Source organism: Haliotis asinina, chromosome 10 (genome assembly GCF_037392515.1).
Source record: "Haliotis asinina isolate JCU_RB_2024 chromosome 10, JCU_Hal_asi_v2, whole genome shotgun sequence".
NCBI classification, from domain to species: domain Eukaryota; kingdom Metazoa; phylum Mollusca; class Gastropoda; order Lepetellida; family Haliotidae; genus Haliotis; species Haliotis asinina.
The window spans coordinates 55,545,597-55,570,431 of record NC_090289.1 but is presented as its reverse complement, the minus strand read 5'-3'; the positions used below and the strand labels follow the sequence as shown (position 1 = coordinate 55,570,431).

At 42.7% G+C, this 24,835-nt stretch overlaps 1 protein-coding gene across 1 annotated transcript in view; it reads left to right on the top strand.

Annotated features, from left to right (window-relative positions):
- Positions 1-24,144, top strand: part of LOC137298203 (serine hydroxymethyltransferase, mitochondrial-like) — a 65,077-nt gene extending 40,933 nt beyond the window's left edge. The window contains exons 2-12 of the mRNA XM_067830370.1: positions 3,850-3,984; positions 4,503-4,582; positions 5,102-5,302; positions 6,571-6,652; positions 8,354-8,476; positions 9,003-9,142; positions 10,202-10,367; positions 10,918-11,017; positions 11,449-11,604; positions 18,104-18,211; positions 18,921-24,144. Of these exons, the coding sequence (XP_067686471.1) occupies positions 3,850-3,984; positions 4,503-4,582; positions 5,102-5,302; positions 6,571-6,652; positions 8,354-8,476; positions 9,003-9,142; positions 10,202-10,367; positions 10,918-11,017; positions 11,449-11,604; positions 18,104-18,211; positions 18,921-19,048 (1,419 nt within the window). The 3' untranslated portion in view covers positions 19,049-24,144. The remainder of the gene's footprint in view (positions 1-3,849; positions 3,985-4,502; positions 4,583-5,101; positions 5,303-6,570; positions 6,653-8,353; positions 8,477-9,002; positions 9,143-10,201; positions 10,368-10,917; positions 11,018-11,448; positions 11,605-18,103; positions 18,212-18,920) is intronic.
- Positions 24,145-24,835: the final 691 nt, after the last annotated feature.

The window sequence follows — 24,835 nt, the reverse complement described above, 5'->3', positions numbered from 1 at the left end:
TCTAGCTTAATATAATCAGGGAGCCTATATGGAGAGGGAGAAGAAACTCCTCGAAAAGCCTCTGAATGTATGTCTCGCCTCGTCACGTGACCAGTGTAGACAATTTGGCTGCAGCTTAGTATGCAAGATTGAGCCCGGACAACTGAACACTTATATGTAGAAGATAAGTTATCTATGTTGTCACTTCAGTTTAAGTCAAATAATTGTGGTTAGTGTCGGTATTGGGACAGTAGATTTGTAGTTACATTTATGGTATGTTATAGTCGGTATGTAAGAGACTAAATTAGGTTGATAAAATCTTCTGTCTCAATTTCGTTTAATTTTTAGATGGGAAACATACCTTTAATTGAAAGGTATTTGCAAGTAATAGTGATAGTTTTGTGATTTTAGAGAAAAATTGTTATGTGATGTGTGTGAAAAATATGTGTGAAAAGTGCAATCTGATCTGATCCATCATTGATGCTGGTGTTGCTTGAGGGTTATAGTTCTGTAACTTCTTTCTTTCTTGTTGATCTTATTATTTGACAAAACTGGAAAGTGTTCATAACGCTTTGTGGTAATTTTAGTTTCTGTTTTTGAGGGGTGTGTGACAGTGTCAGTTAACATTTTGTTAACATCTATCCCCACGTGTACATTTATAATTAATTCAACTATCTTATTAAACAAAAATGACACAAGATTGATAGTTTTGAAAGGACAGCTGATGTTAGCATATGTGTTCTAGCGATGCGTTTGCCTGCTTAAACATGTTTCGGGAGGGATGGCTGTGGTGTATCATTTATTCTTTCTTTCATTCACACATGTACTTTTTTCTTTCTTTCTTTCATTCATTCATTCACTTATAATTCTTGTTATTATAATTCATTCATTCATTTTAAAATTCCGACTGATACAATAACCAGCCTGCAGTACTGTTAAACACAGCTGAAGTAGCGCTGGGGACGAGCCAAGTCACTGTGTGCGTTGGAGCATGATGAGGCACACATTAATTAGTACAAATGGTACTTATTAGTACTTGTTGGTAATCTTAACATCTCAAGATATGGACAAGTATTTCTCAGATGACCTTTGTCATGACAAACATAACAACAATGGGATTCTTTTCTCTGACTTTCTTTCTTAGATTTTTTAAACTTTTGTCTATCAACTTTCCTATAGCTTCTAGGGTTAAAGGTTCCTTGATGTTACTCTGAGTTTCTGTCCTGAGATGTGTGACGTACAACCCCTAATCGGTCATAATTCTCTGGTTTTCTTGCCTGACTATCTTCTATGGCTTCATATTCAACAGCATATGACATTGCGTCATCAAGTGTGATAAAATGTGAGGACACATGTTTCCTCATATTGAAACTGGTCAAACCATTCAAAAACTGATCTATCAGATGTGGGTCTAAGGATGTATAAGAAGCCTCAGGACAAGCAAGCAAATCTAAACGTCGGAGCTTGTACCCAAATTCAGTTATGAATTCGTCCTTTCCTTGCTTCCTGTTTCTAAATTCTGATCTGAAAGCTAAATTTCTACTCCTAGGATTAAACCTTTGACCTAAAGCATTCTTGACTGCATTGTAATCATTCAACTGTCCAATTGTAAGATTGCTTAACAATGTTTGAACAGTACCCCTTAAACACATTGTTAGCTTTCTCTACATTTGCACATTTGTCCATGCATAGACCTGTTCAAAATGAACTATGAAGTCCTGCCCATCACAGGATGTAGGTCCGTTTAAACAATCTCGAAGCACAGTTGAACGAGGAGACCTAGCAAATGAGCTGTGTTTGAGCATGGTATCACTAGGATCACTAACATAGGTTAAGCCTTCAGAAAAATGAGCTGTTCTTGACAGAAACCCGTTCCCTACACTAAAACCATCATTAACATGTCTTGAATAATCGAACTGATGGGTTTCCAGTTCCTGTATGATTCAAGTTCAACTCGTCAACTTCCCCGTTTGTCAACACCCTATGTACAACTCTATGGGCAGACAGGGTGTGAAATGGAACTGAGTGGTCAGTTCGCTAATCATCTGCAGATCTCTACTCCTAACCCAAATTTACTATTCCTATTAGACGAAGAAACAAAAGCTGTAGATGTCAAGAAGACGGACTGAGCTCTTGAACCAACACCGGACTCAACAAACCCATCATTGATACCACTATCAAACAAGGCCAGTAACTCTTCTTGATGTAAAACATCCATATAAAACATATCAGACACAACAATTGAATTCCTACCAGCAACGAGAAACCTGATCCGGGTCACGGCACCAAATGTGTAATAGGCTTTACTGCCCAGTGATAGCTGAAGTTGGCTTTTCTCTGTTTTTGTGTATTTTTTTTATGCGGTGATGATAACTTATCCAACTTCAAGTAGGCTCTATGAATCAGGCCTTATTGCTGGTAAAACATAACAAATAGACAAGGGAAACTCAATAATTTATTCATAACAAAATTCCTGAACTTATTCTTGCCCACCAACCTAACCTAATCTATACCTTACCTAACCTCCTAAACTAACTTATATCTAACAACCTAAGCTGACCCCATATCCTACCAAGACATGGCTCTGATTTCAAAACCAGTATGCGCAAAACAAATAAATAGATTAATTTACCGTGGTAAACTATGAAAAACTTATCTACTTGGTCTGGATTACCAGGACTCAAACAACTTAAAATAAATGTCCTCACCTCTGGCGGACCAGTGGATTAAAGACAAGGAGTGCTATGAAGCTGCTCCTTTAATAGGGCTAGAGACAGGCAGTGCATGGGCTGCACATGCCAGGCAGACCACACTAACCTGCTGGGTGTGTTGTGGCTATGCATATCAGCATAGCCGGGAACACACTAATAGCCCATATTGAAATATCCAACCCTAAATATCCTAAACTACCACAGTATCATACAGACTGGTTTTAGTAGCTTTAGCTGGAAAGTCAGTACCATGCCTGGACAACCAAGATGTCATCTCATGATTTCTGGAAGCGGAGGTAGGAGTTTTCTCCAGGGGATCTCTAACACTGTGGTATAGGGCGGGGCATTGTCCATCACTACCATACACTTGTTAGGGAGAGCTGGAAGTAGCTGCTCTGTGATGTATTCTGTGGACACTGTGGAGTTCATCTCTGTGTGATAGTCACGATCATCATTTCATGTGGATCTGAACTCTCATTCACATTCTGGTAGGAAACCTAGATGAGACCTGGCATGTACAATGAAAAGTCTCTCACCCTTGCCTGGAGTAACTTCCTGCTTTCTCTGAGGTCAGAATGCTGCCACTGATATGAAGTGGCACTGTTAGCATTAATCTGCATTTCATCCCAAATGGACTACCTCAATGCTGTGCCCTTATTGTGGATATTTTTGTTAGATAATTGGCCCTATGTCTCATGAGATCACCACTTCACAGAGTGAAACTTTGTACTAGATATTCATACAAATACAAATACATAATAATTATGTTGAAAATCTGGAAATGCAGATGTTCAACTTGAAGAAGTTTCTCCAGTTTTCTTGACGAGAGATGTTGGTTTCTGTGATAAAATAATGAATCATGTCCCTGAGGTGGTCCCTAAATGGCTACTGTCAATTACCTGATGTGGTCAGTTAACATTATAAGTATGTGAATTCCAGTGAGGTACATATCTGTAGCACCCGTGCCGACAAGGACCCCTTCAGCATTACTGACGGTCCTGCAGCATTCACACTGTCAGTTACAGGTGTCCATTCCACCATGGGTGTAGATGTGCGGGATACAAAGATTTGTGGCAGTGAAAACCTCCATGCTGCAGGTTGAAATGTCAGATCAGTGCACTTGTTCACACAAAGTTGTCATACATGCTCTAATCTGTAGGTCATTCGACCCGAGTTGAGCCGGACAGTATGGACAGGGCAGGGTACTCTCAAGGACGAGGACCCCGAGATGAAAGCTATCATGGACAAAGAGAAGCATCGTCAGACACATGGCCTGGAACTCATAGCATCTGAGGTAGGTGTTGTCTTTGTAACCATGGCAACAGAGACTCTTGACATTTTGGCATGGTGAAGCTAGAAAGTCTGACTACAAGTCTCATGACATATGAATCATTGTTAATCACGTAACTTTTTTTGAGACATGATTTGTGGACATTTTGTGTTTTTTCAACAATATTTCTGTGTCTTAACACAATTTGGAAACATATTTCAGACAGTTTTACGTCAGTGTCCTCATGATGAGATATGAATCCATCAGACTTTGTCACTTTGGGCTTTCATCTGCCAACTAACCCCAGAAAAAAAATGTCACTCACTCACTCACTCACTCACTCACTCACTCACTCACTCACTCACTCACTCACTCACTCACTCACTCACTCACTCACTCACTCACTCACTCACTCACTCACTCACTCACTCACACACACACACACACACACACACACACACACACACACACACACACACACACACACACACACACACACACCCACCCACCCACCTCTAGACGGTGTATGTATTGTATTCCAGAACTTTGCCAGCCGACCTGTCCTGGAAGCCCTGGGATCATGTCTCAACAACAAGTATTCAGAAGGCTACCCTGGTGCCAGGTGAGCAAACGTGGTCCATCCTGTATGGACTGAATGTGGTAGTTTTGCTGAACACGTTCATCATGAACATTTCTTGTGTAAGCATGGCTTCAGTATTGGCTGATTATGATCGTGATATTGTATTTGACACTAAGGGAAACAGATAAACATATGTGTTTTATTTGCTACTCAAATGGTTAATCCATACCATGAATGATGTGACGGTTTTATTCACATCTTGAGTTTTGATACCTGGTCAGATATTTTCACTGGTAACCTCAAACTGTTGATTCTTTACCAGAAAAGTAACAACAGTCAACAGAACACACATGTAGAGTGGTATCTAATTGCCTTGTAAGGGCATTTCTGTTTCCTTAGCCAGCTGGTTATTAATAGATACCTGTATTTTAGTCTCAGAGTGTTCGTTAAGAATACATGCATGGTTTCTTTGTGTGAAGGAATGTTGACCTTTATTATTAATCTTCTATTGTTACCTCAGTGATAAACAATGCTAAATCTTGAAGTATTTATTTTGACAAGGTACTATGGAGGAAACATTTTTATCGATGAGGTTGAAACTCTATGTCAGAAGAGGGCGCTGGAAGCATTCCGTCTTGACCCTGAGAAGTGGGGGGTGAACGTCCAGCCCTACTCTGGCAGCCCGGCCAACTTTGCTGTGTTCACTGCTCTACTGAATCCACACGACCGGATCATGGGCCTGGACTTGCCAGATGGTGGCCAGTAAGTCATTGTCTTTATTGCTTTGACCTGTAAAGGTCCAGGTTAGATTATTGGCCTTCAGTAAACCATGCTTGTTGTAAGAGGCAAGCAACAGGATCGGGTAGTCAAACTTGCTGACTTGGTTGACACATGTCATCGGTTCCCCATTGCGCACATTGATGCTCATGCTGTTGATCACTGGATTGTCTGGTCCAGACTCAATTATTAACATATAGCTGCAGTATTATTGTGTGGTGTCGGACTAGAAGCACTCATTTACAATATTGGTGTACCTGGACAGTCTGGGTTACTACTAAGGAAGTCTTTTAAGACTGCCACAACTGCAACTGGTGCTGATCATCCTTTAGAGTTTATTTCTGTTTTGGAGGTCATTTAGCCCATGCACAATAGTAGACATAATAAACAGATGCTTGAGCGGCAGCTGCCAGATACACACAGTGGTCATGTCAATCTGGTTATGCTTTCCTAATGAAAAGGCCTCAATTCTGCACAAGACACCAGAAAGCCTGGCCGGAGATATAGCAGCCCATCTGTACATTGCTTGAATCTGTCACTAGCGATGATGGTAGGAGTTTGTACTGCAGAGGAGAAGTCAACTCGACATTACTTGGTTTGTTCTGATTTATTCAACATGTAGCTTGTATTTCATTATAAATATGTACCATATTGCATTTGATTAAGAGAAGGAGAATCATGAATTCTGACATGGGTGTTAGCATCTCTATGTCACATACAAACTTAGTTGACTCTGTTTGTGTCACTGGGATGGTATGTAAGTCCCCAAACATTGAAATTTAATTTGAACCTACTACTAGATATAATCTGAGTATATATGGTATTTTAATTTATGGCTAGATTTGTTTAAAACTGCCAGTAGCCAAAGGGATGGTATAAATCCAACAAGGGTCTGTGCAGGAAGCAAAGGTACTGTAAGTTCCCATGATCCCTTCTAAGGTGATCTACCCTCAGATGTTCGCAGTCTGCAGTCTGTGTTCATATTGCATTGTCTTCCATAGTTAATATGTTTTGAATGTAATTACTAGTTTCCAAATTTACATCTGTGATAGACTCGGTGTTTTACTGTCCTTTGCTGACACGTTTTAATGATTTACCTATAATTATCATAAACATATAACTTGATTTAGTCATGGTATGGCAGAAATACTGGTGATGTGACTTCAAATCACTCACTCACTCTGTTTATGTCAACACAATGCTCTCTGCTGCATCAACTAGATGCTTTCAGTACATCTGTATTCATGTTTCAGTCTGACACATGGCTTCATGACTGATCTGAAACGTGTGTCTGCAACGTCCATCTTCTTTGAGTCCATGCCTTACAAGATCAATGTATGTATTGACATAATATTTGTTTACTCTGACCCTATGGTGCAGTAGATATGATGCTGATGATATTGTCCTAGTTGCATGTCAGTAGAAGATGTTAAGAAAATGGTGCTTGATATTTGGATCAACAAAGTCTTGAAAACTTGATGTAAAGGCTGACATGGTTTCCCACTGATATGCTAGATGGAGGAGCAAACGTGTTCTGCAGAAGGATATGAGTGATATAAGAGCAAACATGGTCTGCAGAAGGACATGTGTGATGTGAGAGCAAACGTGGTCTGCGGAAGGACATGTATGATGTAACAGCAAACATGGTCAGCAGAAGGATGTTAGTGATGTAAGAGCAAACGTAGTCTTTAGAAGGATGTGTGTGATGTAAGAGCAAACGTGGTCTTTAGAAGGATATGTGTGATGTAAGAGCAAACATGGTCTTTAGAAGGATGTGAGTGATGTAAGAGCAAACATGATCTTTAGAAGGATGTGAGTGATGTAAGAGCAAACATGGTCTTTAGAAGGATGTGAGTGATGTAAGAGCAAACATGGTCTTTAGAAGGATGTGTGTGATGTGAGAGTAAACATGGTCTTTAGAAGGATGTGAGTGATGTAAGAGCAAACGTGGTCTTCAGAAGGATGTGAGTGATGTAAGAGCAAACGTGGTCTTTAGAAGGATGTGAGTGATGTAAGAGCAAACATGATCTTTAGAAGGATGTGAGTGATGTAAGAGCAAACATGGTCTTTAGAAGGATGTGTGTGATGTGAGAGTAAACATGGTCTTTAGAAGGATGTGAGTGATGTAAGAGCAAACGTGGTCTTCAGAAGGATGTGAGTGATGTAAGAGCAAACATGGTCTTTAGAAGGATGTGAGTGATGTAAGAGCAAACGTGGTCTGCAGAAGGACATGTGTGATGTGAGAGCAAACATGGTCTTTAGAAGGATGTGAGTGATGAAAGAGCAAACATGGTCTGCAGAAGGATGTGAGTGATGTAAGAGCAAATGTGGTCTGCAGAAGGATGTGAGTGATGAAAGAGCAAACATGGTCTTTAGAAGGATGTGAGTGATGTGAGAGCAAACATGGTCTGCAGAAGGATGTGAGTGATGTAAGAGCAAATGTGGTCTGCAGAAGGATGTGAGTGATGTAAGAACAAACACGGTGTGCTTGATATTAGCACTAAATGGGTCTTTAGGATGATGTGATTGATCTGAGGGCCAAGAGGGTCTTTAAAAGGATGTGTTTGATTGATATAAAGACTAACAGAGTTTTCCAATGATATTCTCAATGTAAGCGTTATCAGGCTCCTCAGAAGGATGCTTTTGATGTGGGAGCAAAGAGGGTCTTTTGAAGGATGTGTTTGATGTGGGAGCTAAGAGGGTCTTTAGAAGGATGTGTTTGATGTGGGAGCTAAGAGGGTCTTTACAAGGATGTGTTTGATGTGGGAGCTAAGAGGGTCTTTAGAAGGATGTGTTTGATGTAAAGTCTAACTGGTCTGGATGGTTGGTCTGCTTGCTGACTGTGTGACTTGTATCCCTGATGGCTTGCATGGGTATGTTTGACATTCATGCTGTGTTTGACATTCAAGCTATGTTTGACATTCATGCTATGTTTAACATTCACTCATTCACATGTTGTTTATATATCAGAAAATCTAGCTTCTATTCACGGAACCAAATGTGCCTTGAGATGATGTGAACTGTCTTCACCTACAGCCAGAGACCGGCTACATTGACTATGAGCAACTGAGCATCACCTCCCGACTGTACCGTCCCCGACTCATCATTGCTGGCACCACCGCGTATTCCCGTCTCCTTGACTACAAGACTTTCAGAGAGGTGACCGTTGTACACTGAATTGTGTGGAGGGCTGCAGTTACCTGTCGAGAAGTTTTAAACATATTTTGTCCAATCCATTACATTTTCAAATAAAATACATTTATAGCATAAAAAACAACAGATCCCACAGGTATACTTCTCGACAACAAAGTGTACCCCATGATTCTAGGGGGCCCCTCGAATCCTCTTAGAACAAATTATTGACATAATACTCTATTGAGTGTCTACCCTCAACGCAGCCCTCAAATCCACATGTCATGCTGATTACAGCATAGCTATATACATATGTACATGTCTGATGCACAGCCTTTCACCTGTATGTACCTTGTTTACATTATGAATGGTCATGTATGACATTTCTCTATACCCACCTAGGTATCTGTATATATACTTGTGTTATAACTCATTATGTGTATGTATGCACTTGTATACCCATGTAATACACATCCTTTCACTTGTATACCTTGTTGTATGCGATCTTCCATTCACCTGTGCAAGACCTGATCTGTATTCCTGTGTGTTGCAGATCTGTGATCAGTGCAATGCCTACATGTTGGCGGACATGTCCCACATATCAGGACTAGTGGCAGCAGACGTCATTCCAAGCCCCTTTGAGTATGCCGATGTCATATCATCCACAACCCACAAGACACTGAGAGGACCCAGGTAAGGAGAAGCAGACACAGGTATAGTCACAAGTAGTATTTTCGTAGAGGGCAATGTCAGAGTAACTCTCCATTCCTGAAAAATAATGATTTAGCCGAGGCATATTATTTTTAAGGAATGGAGAGTTACCCTACCCTACCTAAATTACATTCAAACTGCTGGTAATTTTGTTAGCCAGATGTGATGCAACGAGTACAAACTGTCAAGGTCTTATAATTGAAAAGGTACACATCGCTCCATTCCTGAAATGTAATGGTGCGAACAGACAATGGAATGACATCACAATTGTAATTTATCTTCTAATAAGGATGCTGTTTTGACCCAAATAAAATTTTCTGAGAAACAAATAAGGGATAATATGAAATCACAAGTGTCCTTTTATCTTTTTTTCATGTTTCTTCCCAAGCTGTGCTTTAATGTAATGGCTTATTTGTTTCACTCAGTATGTTTGGGCCTGAAAACAGCCCTATCGCCTATAAGTGGTGCATTATATTTAACTGATTTCTCAATACCTTGCATGAAGAGAATTAATGGCGTCTACTACTTAAAATCATATTCCACTGGGACAATAGGATGACATATTGTGCGTTCACTCTGCAACAACTCTGAATTCAGTTCTATTTTAGAATCAGTTTAGTGGCTGTTGTTGCATAAAAGTGTCAATCTATTTGTAGGGGATGTACAAATGAATGCTTATATACCTGGCACAGGAGTAACTCAAACATATTTCACCATTAGTTTGAGCTAGCTGATAAACACAGGATTGGGAGGAAACATCTACTGGTATCTAAATCTCAATGTTTGATGTATAGATGTACAGACCTATTGGAGCTTTTCTTCTGTCAGTTTTTCCTGTATGATGGGATTAGAGGGTTTGCTTGTCACACCAAAGACATGGTTTGATGGGTACAATGTGTGAAGACCATTTCTGGTGTCCCCTTCCGTGATATTGCTGAAAGTGGTGCAAAATTAAACTCACTCACTCAGTCACTTGTATATTGTGCTGCAGTCTTGTGGGAAGGGTGTAGTCAGGTGGATTACTAGGACCTTGTGTTGCAGGTCTGGCATCATCTTCTACCGGAAGGGGGTGAAGGGGGTGGACAAGAAAACAGGGAAGGACATACTGTGGGACCTGGACAAGCGGATCAATGGGGCTGTGTTCCCAGCACTTCAAGGGGGACCACACGAACATCAGATTGCTGGGGTAGCCATTGCTCTGAAAGAGGTACCTATATCAATACATGTTGACTGTCACATGGTCTGACTACTGGTTCGAATACCCAGTAAGGAAATTGGAACTTCATTCTCGCTACATTGGCGTCTAATGTGGGTCTGATCACAATCATGTTGAATCTGAAGTATATATGTTGCAGATCATGGAATCACCCCGCTGATGATCCTTGCCTTGTTTTGGTTTGGTGTTCAATTCCCACTGCAGCAATCCTGCACTCTAGCCATATTGAGTGGGCTGCTCTACCACAGCCAGATTATGGCATCAGACAATATTCTCTCACACATACTAATATCAAACAGCTGTTTCGGCTACACTGATGTCCCTACACTACTATATTAGGCAACTGTCATGCAAGAGTATTTGTGTGATGAACAGCACTCAACTAACATATATTCATGACTTTTTGATGATGAACATCTCCACATGTAGTGACATTTCAACAATCCAGTCTTTACTAAATGTGTGATGTGTTTGGCCATGAGTGCTAGATGTGGATACAATGTGACTGCAATCTTTTCACCTAACTATGTTCTGTCTCCAGGCAGCATCTCAGGAGTTCCGGGAATACCAAGCACAGGTGTTGAAGAATGCCAAGGCCATGAGTGATGCCCTGATGAAACATGGCTATAAAGTTGTGTCAGGTGGGTTGTCTCCCCTTTGTTGTACCTTGTAGGGATGTGCGTTGTGGGAGACTATCACTTGTCTGATGCTAAGAGGTGGCACCTTTGTGACTCATCTGGTGTCATGTTGTCAGTATGGTTTGTTCCATATGTGTTCACTTATGTACTTGTTTGGCCTAGAACACTGTAGACTGTAACTGGGATCCTAACTCTAATGTTCACTGACATCCGAATTGGAGTATTAATCCTTCCCGTCAGGGTGGGATGTCTTGTTCTGAAGCTACAACTTGGACAGATGATTGCCTCATTGTTTGTTTGAATGTAATCTAATTGTGTGTTTCATCAATTCTCATTAGTATTCAGGATGGTTGTGTCACAGTGATTGTCAGATTGTGTGTTCAGGATGGTTGTTTCATGATGATTGTTGGTCTGGAATTTGTCAACTGTTCCAGGAGGCACAGACAACCATTTGGTGCTGGTTGACCTCCGTCCCAAGGGCACAGACGGTGCCCGCATAGAGCGTGTTCTGGAAATGTGCTACATCACTGTCAACAAAAACACATGTGCTGGGGACAAGAGTGCCATGACACCTGGGGGACTGCGTCTAGGTAAGGGTCAGGGCATTGGGGCTGGGTTTAGATGTGTCACCAACAAGAAGAACACATGTACTTGGGACAAGAGTGCCATGACACCTGGGGGACTGCATCTAGGTAAGGGTCAGGGCATTGGGGCTGGGTTTAGATGTGTCACCAACAACAAAAACACATGTGCTGGGGACAAGAGTGCCATGACACCTGGGGGACTGCGTCTAGGTAATGGTCAGGGCATTGGGGCTGTGTTTAGATGTGTCACCAACAACAAGAACACATGTACTTGGGACAAGAGTGCCATGACACCTGGGGGACTGCATCTAGGTAATGGTCAGGGCATTGGGGCTGTGTTTAGATGTGTCACCAACAAGAAGAACACATGTACTTGGGACAAGAGTGCCATGACACCTGGGGGACTGCGTCTAGGTAATGGTCAGGGCATTGGGGCTGTGTTTAGATGTGTCACCAACAACAAAAACACATGTGCTGGGGACAAGAGTGCCATGACACCTGGGGGACTGCATCTAGGTAATGGTCAAGGCATTGGGGCTGGGTTTAGATGTGTCCCCAACAACAAAAACACATGTGCTGGGGACAAGAGTGCCATGACACCTGGGGGACTGCGTCTAGGTAAGGGTCAGGGCATTGGGGCTGGGTTTAGATGTGTCACCAACAACAAGAACACATGTACTTGGGACAAGGGTACCATGACACCTGGGGGACTGCATCTAGGTAAGGGTCAGGGCATTGGGGCTGGGTTTAGATGTGTCACCAACAACAAGAACACATGTACTTGGGACAAGAGTGCCATGACACCTGGGGGACTGCATCTAGGTAATGGTCAGGGCATTGGGGCTGTGTTTAGATGTGTCACCAACAACAAAAACACATGTGCTGGGGACAAGAGTGCCATGACACCTGGGGGACTGCATCTAGGTAATGGTCAGGGCATTGGGGCTGTGTTTAGATGTGTCACCAACAACAAAAACACATGTGCTGGGGACAAGAGTGCCATGACACCTGGGGGACTGCGTCTAGGTAAGGGTCAGGGCATTGGGGCTGGGTTTAGATGTGTCACCAACAACAAGAACACATGTACTTGGGACAAGAGTGCCATGACACCTGGGGGACTGCGTCTAGGTAATGGTCAGGGCATTGGGGCTGTGTTTAGATGTGTCACCAACAATAAGAACACATGTACTTGGGACAAGAGTGCCATGACACCTGGGGGACTGCATCTAGGTAATGGTCAGGGCATTGGGGCTGTGTTTAGATGTGTCACCAACAAGAAGAACACATGTACTTGGGACAAGGGTACCATGACACCTGGGGGACTGCATCTAGGTAAGGGTCAGGGCATTGGGGCTGTGTTTAGATGTGTCACCAACAACAAGAACACATGTACTTGGGACAAGAGTGCCATGACACCTGGGGGACTGCATCTAGGTAATGGTCAGGGCATTGGGGCTGTGTTTAGATGTGTCACCAACAACAAAAACACATGTACTTGGGACAAGAGTGCCATGACACCTGGGGGACTGCATCTAGGTAATGGTCAGGGCATTGGGGCTGTGTTTAGATGTGTCACCAACAACAAAAACACATGTGCTGGGGACAAGAGTGCCATGACACCTGGGGGACTGCGTCTAGGTAAGGGTCAGGGCATTGGGGCTGGGTTTAGATGTGTCACCAACAACAAGAACACATGTACTTGGGACAAGAGTGCCATGACACCTGGGGGACTGCGTCTAGGTAATGGTCAGGGCATTGGGGCTGTGTTTAGATGTGTCACCAACAATAAGAACACATGTACTTGGGACAAGAGTGCCATGACACCTGGGGGACTGCATCTAGGTAATGGTCAGGGCATTGGGGCTGGGTTTAGATGTGTCACCAACAAGAAGAACACATGTACTTGGGACAAGAGTGCCATGACACCTGGGGGACTGCATCTAGGTAATGGTCAGGGCATTGGGGCTGTGTTTAGATGTGTCACCAACAACAAAAACACATGTGCTGGGGACAAGAGTGCCATGACACCTGGGGGACTGCATCTAGGTAATGGTCAGGGCATTGGGGCTGTGTTTAGATGTGTCACCAACAACAAAAACACATGTGCTGGGGACAAGAGTGCCATGACACCTGGGGGACTGCGTCTAGGTAAGGGTCAGGGCATTGGGGCTGGGTTTAGATGTGTCACCAACAACAAGAACACATGTACTTGGGACAAGAGTGCCATGACACCTGGGGGACTGCGTCTAGGTAATGGTCAGGGCATTGGGGCTGTGTTTAGATGTGTCACCAACAATAAGAACACATGTACTTGGGACAAGAGTGCCATGACACCTGGGGGACTGCATCTAGGTAATGGTCAGGGCATTGGGGCTGTGTTTAGATGTGTCACCAACAAGAAGAACACATGTACTTGGGACAAGGGTACCATGACACCTGGGGGACTGCATCTAGGTAAGGGTCAGGGCATTGGGGCTGTGTTTAGATGTGTCACCAACAACAAGAACACATGTACTTGGGACAAGAGTGCCATGACACCTGGGGGACTGCATCTAGGTAATGGTCAGGGCATTGGGGCTGTGTTTAGATGTGTCACCAACAACAAAAACACATGTACTTGGGACAAGAGTGCCATGACACCTGGGGGACTGCATCTAGGTAATGGTCAGGGCATTGGGGCTGTGTTTAGATGTGTCACCAACAACAAAAACACATGTGCTGGGGACAAGAGTGCCATGACACCTGGGGGACTGCGTCTAGGTAAGGGTCAGGGCATTGGGGCTGGGTTTAGATGTGTCACCAACAACAAGAACACATGTACTTGGGACAAGAGTGCCATGACACCTGGGGGACTGCGTCTAGGTAATGGTCAGGGCATTGGGGCTGTGTTTAGATGTGTCACCAACAATAAGAACACATGTACTTGGGACAAGAGTGCCATGACACCTGGGGGACTGCATCTAGGTAATGGTCAGGGCATTGGGGCTGGGTTTAGATGTGTCACCAACAAGAAGAACACATGTACTTGGGACAAGAGTGCCATGACACCTGGGGGACTGCATCTAGGTAATGGTCAGGGCATTGGGGCTGTGTTTAGATGTGTCACCAACAACAAGAACACATGTACTTGGGACAAGAGTGCCATGACACCTGGGGGACTGCGTCTAGGTAAGGGTCAGGGCATTGGGGCTGGAATTAGACGTATTACCACCAACAAGAACACATGTACTTGGGACAAGGGTGCCATGACACCTGGGGGACTGCGTCTAGGTAATGGTCAGGGCATTGGGGCTGGGTTTAGATGTGTCACCAACAACAAGAACACATGTACTTGGGACAAGAGTGCCATGACACCTGGGGGACTGCATCTAGGTAATGGTCAAGGCATTGGGGCTGGGTTTAGATGTGTCACCAACAAGAAGAACACATGTACTTGGGACGAGAGTGCCATGACACCTGGGGGACTGCGTCTAGGTAATGGTCAGGGCATTGGGGCTGGGTTTTGATGTGTTACCAACAAGAAGAACACATGTACTTGGGACAAGGGTGCCATGACACCTGGGGGACTGCGTCTAGGTAATGGTCAGGGCATTGGGGCTGGGTTTAGATGTGTCACCAACAACAAGAACACATGTACTTGGGACAAGAGTGCCATGACACCTGGGGGACTGCATCTAGGTAATGGTCAAGGCATTGGGGCTGGGTTTAGATGTGTCACCAACAAGAAGAACACATGTACTTGGGACGAGAGTGCCATGACACCTGGGGGACTGCGTCTAGGTAAGGGTCAGGGCATTGGGGCTGGGTTTTGATGTGTTACCAACAAGAAGAACACATGTACTTGGGACAAGAGTGCCATGACACCTGGGGGACTGCATCTAGGTAAGGGTCAAGGCATTGGGGCTGTGTTTAGATGTGTCACCAACAACAAGAACACATGTACTTGGGACAAGAGTGCCATGACACCTGGGGGACTGCATCTAGGTAAGGGTCAGGGCATTGGGGCTGTGTTTAGATGTGTCACCAACAACAAGAACACATGTACTTGGGACAAGAGTGCCATGACACCTGGGGGACTGCATCTAGGTAAGGGTCAGGGCATTGGGGCTGTGTTTAGATGTGTCACCAACAACAAGAACACATGTACTTGGGACAAGAGTGCCATGACACCTGGGGGACTGCATCTAGGTAATGGTCAGGGCATTGGGGCTGTGTTTAGATGTGTCACCAACAACAAGAACACATGTACTTGGGACAAGAGTGCCATGACACCTGGGGGACTGCATCTAGGTAAGGGTCAGGGCATTGGGGCTGTGTTTAGATGTGTCACCAACAACAAGAACACATGTACTTGGGACAAGAGTGCCATGACACCTGGGGGACTGCATCTAGGTAATGGTCAGGGCATTGGGGCTGTGTTTAGATGTGTCACCACCAACAAGAACACATGTACTTGGGACAAGGGTGCCATGACACCTGGGGGACTGCATCTAGGTAAGGGAAGGGGTGTTGGGGCTGGGTTTAGATGTGTCACCAACAACAAGAACACATGTAGTTGGGACAAGAGTGCCATGACACCTGGGGGACTGCATCTAGGTAATGGTCAAGGCATTGGGGCTGGGTTTAGATGTGTCACCAACAACAAGAACACATGTACTTGGGACAAGAGTGCCATGACACCTGGGGGACTGCGTCTAGGTAAGGGTCAGGGCATTGGGGCTGGAATTAGACGTATTACCACCAACAAGAACACATGTACTTGGGACAAGGGTGCCATGACACCTGGGGGACTGCGTCTAGGTAATGGTCAGGGCATTGGGGCTGGGTTTAGATGTGTCACCAACAACAAGAACACATGTACTTGGGACAAGAGTGCCATGACACCTGGGGGACTGCATCTAGGTAATGGTCAGGGCATTGGGGCTGGGTTTAGATGTGTCACCAACAAGAAGAACACATGTAGTTGGGACAAGAGTGCCATGACACCTGGGGGACTGCATCTAGGTAAGGGTCAGGGCATTGGGGCTGGGTTTAGATGTGTCACCAACAACAAGAACACATGTAGTTGGGACAAGAGTGCCATGACACCTGGGGGACTGCATCTAGGTAATGGTCAAGGCATTGGGGCTGGGTTTAGATGTGTCACCAACAACAAAAACACATGTACTTGGGACGAGAGTGCCATGACACCTGGGGAACTGCGTCTAGGTAATGGTCAGGGCATTGGGGCTGGGTTTTGATGTGTTACCAACAAGAAGAACACATGTACTTGGGACAAGAGTGCCATGACACCTGGGGGACTGCATCTAGGTAATGGTCAGGGCATTGGGGCTGGGTTTAGATGTGTCACCAACAACAAGAACACATGTAGTTGGGACAAGAGTGCCATGACACCTGGGGGACTGCATCTAGGTAATGGTCAGGGCATTGGGGCTGTGTTTAGATGTGTCACCAACAACAAGAACACATGTACTTGGGACAAGAGTGCCATGACACCTGGGGGACTGCATCTAGGTAAGGGTCAGGGCATTGGGGCTGTGTTTAGATGTGTCACCAACAACAAGAACACATGTACTTGGGACAAGAGTGCCATGACACCTGGGGGACTGCATCTAGGTAATGGTCAGGGCATTGGGGCTGTGTTTAGATGTGTCACCAACAACAAGAACACATGTACTTGGGACAAGAGTGCCATGACACCTGGGGGACTGCATCTAGGTAAGGGTCAGGGCATTGGGGCTGTGTTTAGATGTGTCACCACCAACAAGAACACATGTACTTGGGACAAGAGTGCCATGACACCTGGGGGACTGCATCTAGGTAATGGTCAGGGCATTGGGGCTGTGTTTAGATGTGTCACCAACAACAAGAACACATGTAGTTGGGACAAGGGTGCCATGACACCTGGGGGACTGCATCTAGGTAAGGGAAGGGGTGTTGGAGCTGGGTCTAGATGAGCCTCTGTTGGCTTAGGGGGATTCAGGTCAGCTTGAAACTAGATATAATGTTATTTCAAGAGACTAATCAGCACAATAACAATAACCCACACTTGGTAACAGATGGACCATCCCTGGCACTTCTTCCACTGTACTTTGCTTGTATCACTATGCATAGTCATGAGATAAATACAATTTGTCTTTGAACAGAGTGGTCTTAACCAGCTGTCTTCACCCCTGTTCACACTACTAACTGGGCTGTTATGAAATAGAAACATCATTATTTTCTCAACTATTGGGCTAAGTTGTCAGCAGATTTGCTGTTACTGGTTTGTAGCATCAGATTGAATTTGTCTTGAGAGACATGATTTTAATGTTACGAAGAATTCCAGGTTACAAAGACATAGGGACTCCTCCCCGGTGCCATGTTGCTGGGATCACCTTGTCCTTCATGTGTTTGCCTTCAAAGGTCCAGGGTTGACACACTGGGTACACTCTGTGAAGTGTCTGTGCTCATCATGATACTGCAGGAACACAACGCACTCACTTGTTCCATCCTGATATTCTAGGTGCTCCCGCCCTCACAACACGAGGTTTCAAGGAGGACGACTTCCGCACTGTCGTTGACTTCCTTGACAGGGGCGTTCACATCGGACTTGAGGCACAGAAGCAGACAAGTAAGTCACAGTGAACACAAAGGCTTGGCACTGATGGGCCACTCCACAGATTGAGGTATTCAGGTCTAGACTAGGTATGCAGGTGCCTGTGATGGTCAGTCACTAGATTGTGTAGTCCAGGCTTAATTAGTTATGGGCCTCAGTCATTTAGTATCTGCAAATCTGCAAAGTTGTGTTTTACATTGCATGTGACCTTTAAATAACTTGGATTCTGCAGTCTTGGAAGTCCATTCTGTGGACACAGTGATAGCATTCCATTTACTGTGATGATTGTCATGTTCAAATGTTAAATATTAACAACATGTGTTATCATGATCGTCACAATATGGCTGAAATATTGCCGATGTGACGTTAAAGTTTCACTCACTCACTCACTCAATGTTATCATGAAATTAGCTGTCTCATAATTGCATTCAAAGGATATAAACACCCAGTGACTGGCCATCACGATGTTGTGGCACTACCAATGATTCATTCTCTGCGCCATTATGAAATAAACCCATATATTATAATATCTATGTCAGATTTGCATTAGAAAGGCATGTGCTCAGCACTACTCCAAAATAATTAGTTGACTCAGGTATATAGGAAATGCCAGTCTCTTGTTTGTTTGGTCTTGATTGAGTTATTTAAAGCCTGCAATTATATTGGATTGAATTTTTTTATTTTTATGCAAGTAAATAAACAACATATTTGTTTATGTCTTCAGAAAAGTTGAAGGACTTCAAGGAGTTTTTGGTAAAGGATTCTGCTACAATAGAGAAAATGCAAACCCTCAAGTCAGAGGTGAATGACTTTGCCAAAACCTTTCCCATGCCTGGGTTTGATGACCGATAACTCTCCTGGTGATGATGTGACACTTCTTGGAAGATTCATCAACATCTGATGATCACAAAAAACTTGAGTTTTGAGGATCTGGGCATGCTTATCTTGCTGCAAATCTCTATTTTTGTACTGTAACAATGGTGTGGATGGTTAGAATGTTTTACAGTAGTTGTAGTTTGGGTTTCAGGAGAACAGAGAATAACAAGCTATATGTCAATCAAAGCCATGAATTGTTAAGTGGTCATTGTATCCTCGTAGCACACAAGAAATTATGAGATTATGATAAATGATAGATCTGAAAAAGTCCACATGTTCTTATTTCAGTATATCTTTGATAAAGTGTATTGTGTGTGTGCCTGCCAGCTTGTGAGTGTATGCCTGGTGAAGACTGAGCACTATAACTGGAACAGACCAAAGCTTGTTGCTTCTTGCACTGTGGCTCATTGCTCTGCTGTAACCACTCTTCGTACCACTGGCATCTTCACTCATGTGTGTCTTTACAGACAAGATGCTGGTACTCACAGACGGCAGATTCGTAGGATAAGTTAAAAACGTTATGAGAGGAAGGTAGATTAATGTAAGAACTGTGAAATATAGCAGGAATAAGGACACTGTTGGGTCTAGGGGTGAAGCGTAAGGCAGTCTTACCACATATGGTACATATTGCGGTGCAAGGCCTTCTGTGCAGTCTGTGGTTCGGTATATGACAACTTAACCGACAGTAAAGTAGCAGTCGTCAACAAAGAGAGGCATTGATTTTGACAAGATGATTCAATTTCAACACCTTTTAGAAATGATTTATAAAGGTTGATAGGGTGACAGTATGACTAAAATATCAAATATTATGACGAAAATAATGATTGTTTTTTTTTTTGCATTTCCTGCATACAGAGCTGAAGGCAAAATGCTGCTGTATACTGTTTCACCCCTAGTTGGGTCCTGTGTTTCTCACTGTATGGATGTATATGGTCCTCTAGAACCTCATCACAAGATTATACTTTACCATGTATAGGTGATAAGACATCTTGCTTTAGTTTTCTCATAGTTTGTTCATGTCAAACACTTGATTCATTCTTTCAGGCGTGAGTGACTTAGTGAGGTAGTGTTTGTTGAGTTTTATCATGTCCATATGTATTTTTAAGAACCCACAGGTTCTTACTTAAGACTGATTTTGACAGATACTGTCAGCTGGAATTTTTATGTCCGGCATTAACTCTTCATGGAGGATTAAATCCTTTTAGAGATGTATAAGTTTCAGAATCTCTGTCATGAGACATTCTCAATGATGATTGAGGCCATTGCCACTGTTAGTAAATCTTTAATCATGAAGGTGTTTGTAAAGCATGAAGATAAACATGTCTATATCAAACAACCCTAAAATTGTGTTGTTCATGGTCTTTGTTCCGCTTGTTCATCATATCTTGGTTAAATGGGTAGTTATGGCCATGTCATTTTGCCACAGTGCTGTACAGAGTTCAATCCCTTGGACACACCAGGAACCTGTGAATGTGGATTCCAAATCCCAGTTTGTTCTGATTATGTTTCCAGGTTTGTCAGCATCATGGCTGTGGGTTACACTAACTTGAATACTGTCAGTGACTTGCATCACTGTGGGCTGTCCTTCCTAATTAAGCTGACACGCTGTGATAAACTCGAACCCTGTTCCTATGACACCCAACTCAACACAGGACAAACAGGTTCCACATCTCGATCTTTATGGGGTCTTGTGGTCTACCACTCACCTAAAATTCACAAAGTAGATGAAGATGTGCATAATCTTAAACATCATCCACATAATTTATGTATTTCTCCACCAACCAATAATCTTCTTGATCAACACTTCAAATATGTGTGATTCCTAAGGACCAGAAATTTACAAGCATTTTCCTTTTGTCAAAATGACAGTGGTGGAAGTTTTCCTCAAATGTTATGTGCTGTATTATGATTGCTATTGTCTGAAGCATATATGTGAACACTGCCAGACTAACAAACAGCTCAGTTACTCTCAGGTTCATGGGGCACTAAATGAAGGACTTCTCTATCAGACCTCACCTTTGAGGAAAGAATTTGTTCATTTTGTTACCTGTTCTTCATTGCTGGAATGTCTAGCCTTTGACTGGTTACTCACTGTCTATGCGATGCATGTCACATAAAGTTATACAGCTTTATTTGGATCTGAGTATTATGTTGTTTCATTAAGCTATTGGTATCATTATGTGCTCGGAGCTTCTGTTTTCTCTCCCAGTAGTAGTCTCAGAGATTGTTGATGTAGGAGAGTTCCTATATAGTCATGGCATTTGCATTTGCGGTGACAGTAAACTTTCTTAGTTCTGAGGAGTCACCTTCTTCATCTCCTGATCCTACCCTTGAAGCTTTTGAACAGTCCTTGTCCACTGTATTGCTACTTTGACTTGTTACTATAAAAACGAGATTATTTTGCTGAAATTTAAAAGATTGACCCGTCAGTGACGAGTTTGTCTGTTGAATTTGCAAGACATTTTATTTTTATAATATAAGCAGGGAAAATCTTGTAATGGTTTTCTAGTGTTGTGTTGTTGGTCTTATACGCTCCACATGCCCTGGGGAAGAAATCTGTGGAGGTGTTTCTTTACTTTCTTCTCATCAAAATGAGGCATGGAATTTATTTTGTTGTTTCTGAACTGAGATGATTAACCACTAAAGTAATGGTCACTGCTTGACTTGACCATCTCCTGTTGTATTCTTGTTGTCCCGGTGTGAGATAAATAAGGCTCAGAAGGGCTTTTGACAACATTCTTAAGAAATAAGTAAATAGTTTTTCTGCACTCACAATGTGGCCTGACCTGGGTAAGTAGTGCTCTAGCTTGCCTTGTATGCTCACTGAAGGGATCTGATTGTGTTTTTGTGATAAATGTTATTGTTTATATTGTGAAAACTCAATTGTATGTTTCATATGTAATCAAGATTTTGAGAATATTCTTCTTTCTGATATGTAGTAAGAAACTTATGCTACATGGTCTTGTTCAGGAATATATCATATCTGTTTACAGTTAAACCCAGCATAAGAATTACATGACCATTGAATTGATGACAGCACTGCTCATAGCAGTCTGGGTGTTTAAGGTAGGAGGAGGTAACTCCCATTGTTATAGTACCACACCATGCCCATAGTGGTCTTGATGGTTAAGGTAAAGGGAGGTAACTCCCATTGTTAAAGTATCGCAGTGTGCAAGACACCCAACCAGCATACCTGATCAAGGAGATAAGCTTAGATATCCTAGATATGTACCCCTGTTGTTGTTTCTGACCTATAACCATCTGACAAGAGCCTCTTTGTGAGTGTAACTTTTGTATGGAATATTTATTTTGGGCTCTAATTCTTGAAACATTCGTAGCCCTACAAATTTGCAACTTTGATCATAGCCAATGTGTTAAAAATGGGTGGAGGAAGTTCCTTGAGCTCTGAATGCTCAACAATAGCTAGCCTGGATCTTAAAATCTGGAATATTTGCAGTTATGAATGGTGTACTGTCACATGATCTGTCCTGTTCGTTGGATGTTATGACTGAGAAGAAAATATATTTTCATGCTTTTGAAAATATTTATGTTGTCATTCCAAACCCACATTTGTCAATTCAGAAGAAAAATCTGTTGTGGCATTACTTTCTTCTTGTCTTATCTTTAATGAGTTTATGTTTCACTATTTACAAGTTGCAGTGTTCTGTTTTTGCTGTGTTATGTTGAAACCTGCTTTTATGTGCATCAGTCAAAACAGCTGTTGGTGTAACCTACTGTTCTGTGTTAGTTTAACTGATGTGTTATGTTTAAACCTGCTTTTTTGTGTGTGCGTTAGTTGTTGTTTTAGAATCTGCTCTTGTTTATTAGTTAATCATTGTTGTTTGTACCTGTGCTTTACCAGCTTGACCCAGCTTTATATGTTTTGTTTAAACATATCTGATGTTATAGTCAATGTTGTTCTCACCCACAAATGGTCTCAACAGAATATATTTTGGTTAAGATGCTTATTTGAGAACATGTACTGTTATTTTTAAGCAGCATTCATTCATTCAGCTAGAATGGAATTCTTTCATCAGTTCAGGGAACACTAGATGCACACACAGGTAAAGGCATGACATAAACGTTATTGTTGACTGTGTCATCTCTGCACATGGCTGCAAGCTGTAATGTGTACACCCCAGAGTATAACCCACACTCCAGCATCAAGCCAGTAGGGAGTCTGTGGGAATATTCAAATGACTCCTAGAATATTTTCAGAAAAAAAAAAATCCCAATATAGTGAACATTAATAATTTGTCCTGTGGTAGTACATACAGAAATAGCTTCATGTGAGAGTTCAAGAGATTGTTCATTAGACACCCAACATTTCTTGCAAAGACATTTTGTATCCAAACATAATCCCAGGTCCCCAGACTAAAAAGTGGTTTGTCCCTTATGTTTTAGTCCTCACCTCCACTTCGCTGGAATGTGACGTTCCTAAGAGCATGCTTGTGTATCATCAAATCGATGGGAAGATTCTCATCACCCATCATAGCCTGGTATCGGGATGTATCCAGGGTGCAGGAGACCCCATATCAAGTCTCCCACTCGTCTTAAGTCTTATGAATGACTGTGAGCTTTAGCTGTGTACAGCCATTGGTGATGTTTGAACGTCATGGCTGGAGAGTCTGATGACACAATGTTCAGGTTTCTTCACATGTTGCATTTAAAGTGATTAATATTGTTTCAGACAGATCAAAAAGTAATTAAAGTTTTTCAAATGACTTTTTTTGGCAGTTTTCAGAACTGTATACAGTGTCGAGAAAGACTCAAAACCAGCCTCATACCACGTCAAATATAAGCCCATTTAGTTCCTGAACATTGCTAGATACTGGGACGTTTTTTGAAAACACATTCAAGAACCAGCCTTTTGATATTTGTCAGTGGTTTTGTGGTTGGTTAATCGTCATTGTGTTTTCAGGTGAAGGAGGAGTAAGGGTTGTTGGGAAAGGGGTTTGATGTTTTCAGACTGCTTGCTTAGCCATGTTTGAGTGTAACTTCCTGTTGCATGTTGGAGTCACAGTGCAGCAGAGATATAATGGCTGGTGCAAATAAATATATTTCATATCAGACTTGTGGTTTTGTACTTTCTTGCATGTGGACATCAACCTGACACAATCACCAACCTGCCAGCCTTGATACTTACAGTTGGCATGAAGACCAATCTCTGAAATATCCAATATGCTGTGGTTAAGACTAGTAGTATTTCTGTTTGTGTGAATCTGGACAAGAAGCGAAACATTGGTTGGTGAGGCTTTTGTCATGAAACGTTAACACTGACAAGTAATCTTAGACATCTCCAACATGCCATTGTGATTATACAAGCAGTAGTATCAAACCCACCACCACCACCTTCGGTATCCTTTCCTTTGCTGGGTCTATTCAAATGCCAGTATTGTAGATGCTAAAGCTGTATCAGCTATTTTAGTATAATTGATGCTGAAATCCTATCACCTATGTGAGTATTGTACATGCTGAAATCCTATCACATGTGTTAGTACTGTAGATGCTGAAATCCTATTACCTATGTTAAACCCAACCTCGAGCCATTTGTACCGATCAATGTTGATTGCGTCAATAACCTGACTGATCGGTCAACACTGACTTATTTACAGTCCGCCATGATATAAACTGTGTGTGACGTTAAATAGCAAGCGTACCAAACACGACCCCGAGACCGTTATTATCCAATGGCCATTTTAGAATCCGGTATTGTCATGCATCTGTTAGCCTAACAGTTAGTCACTGAATATATACAATTTT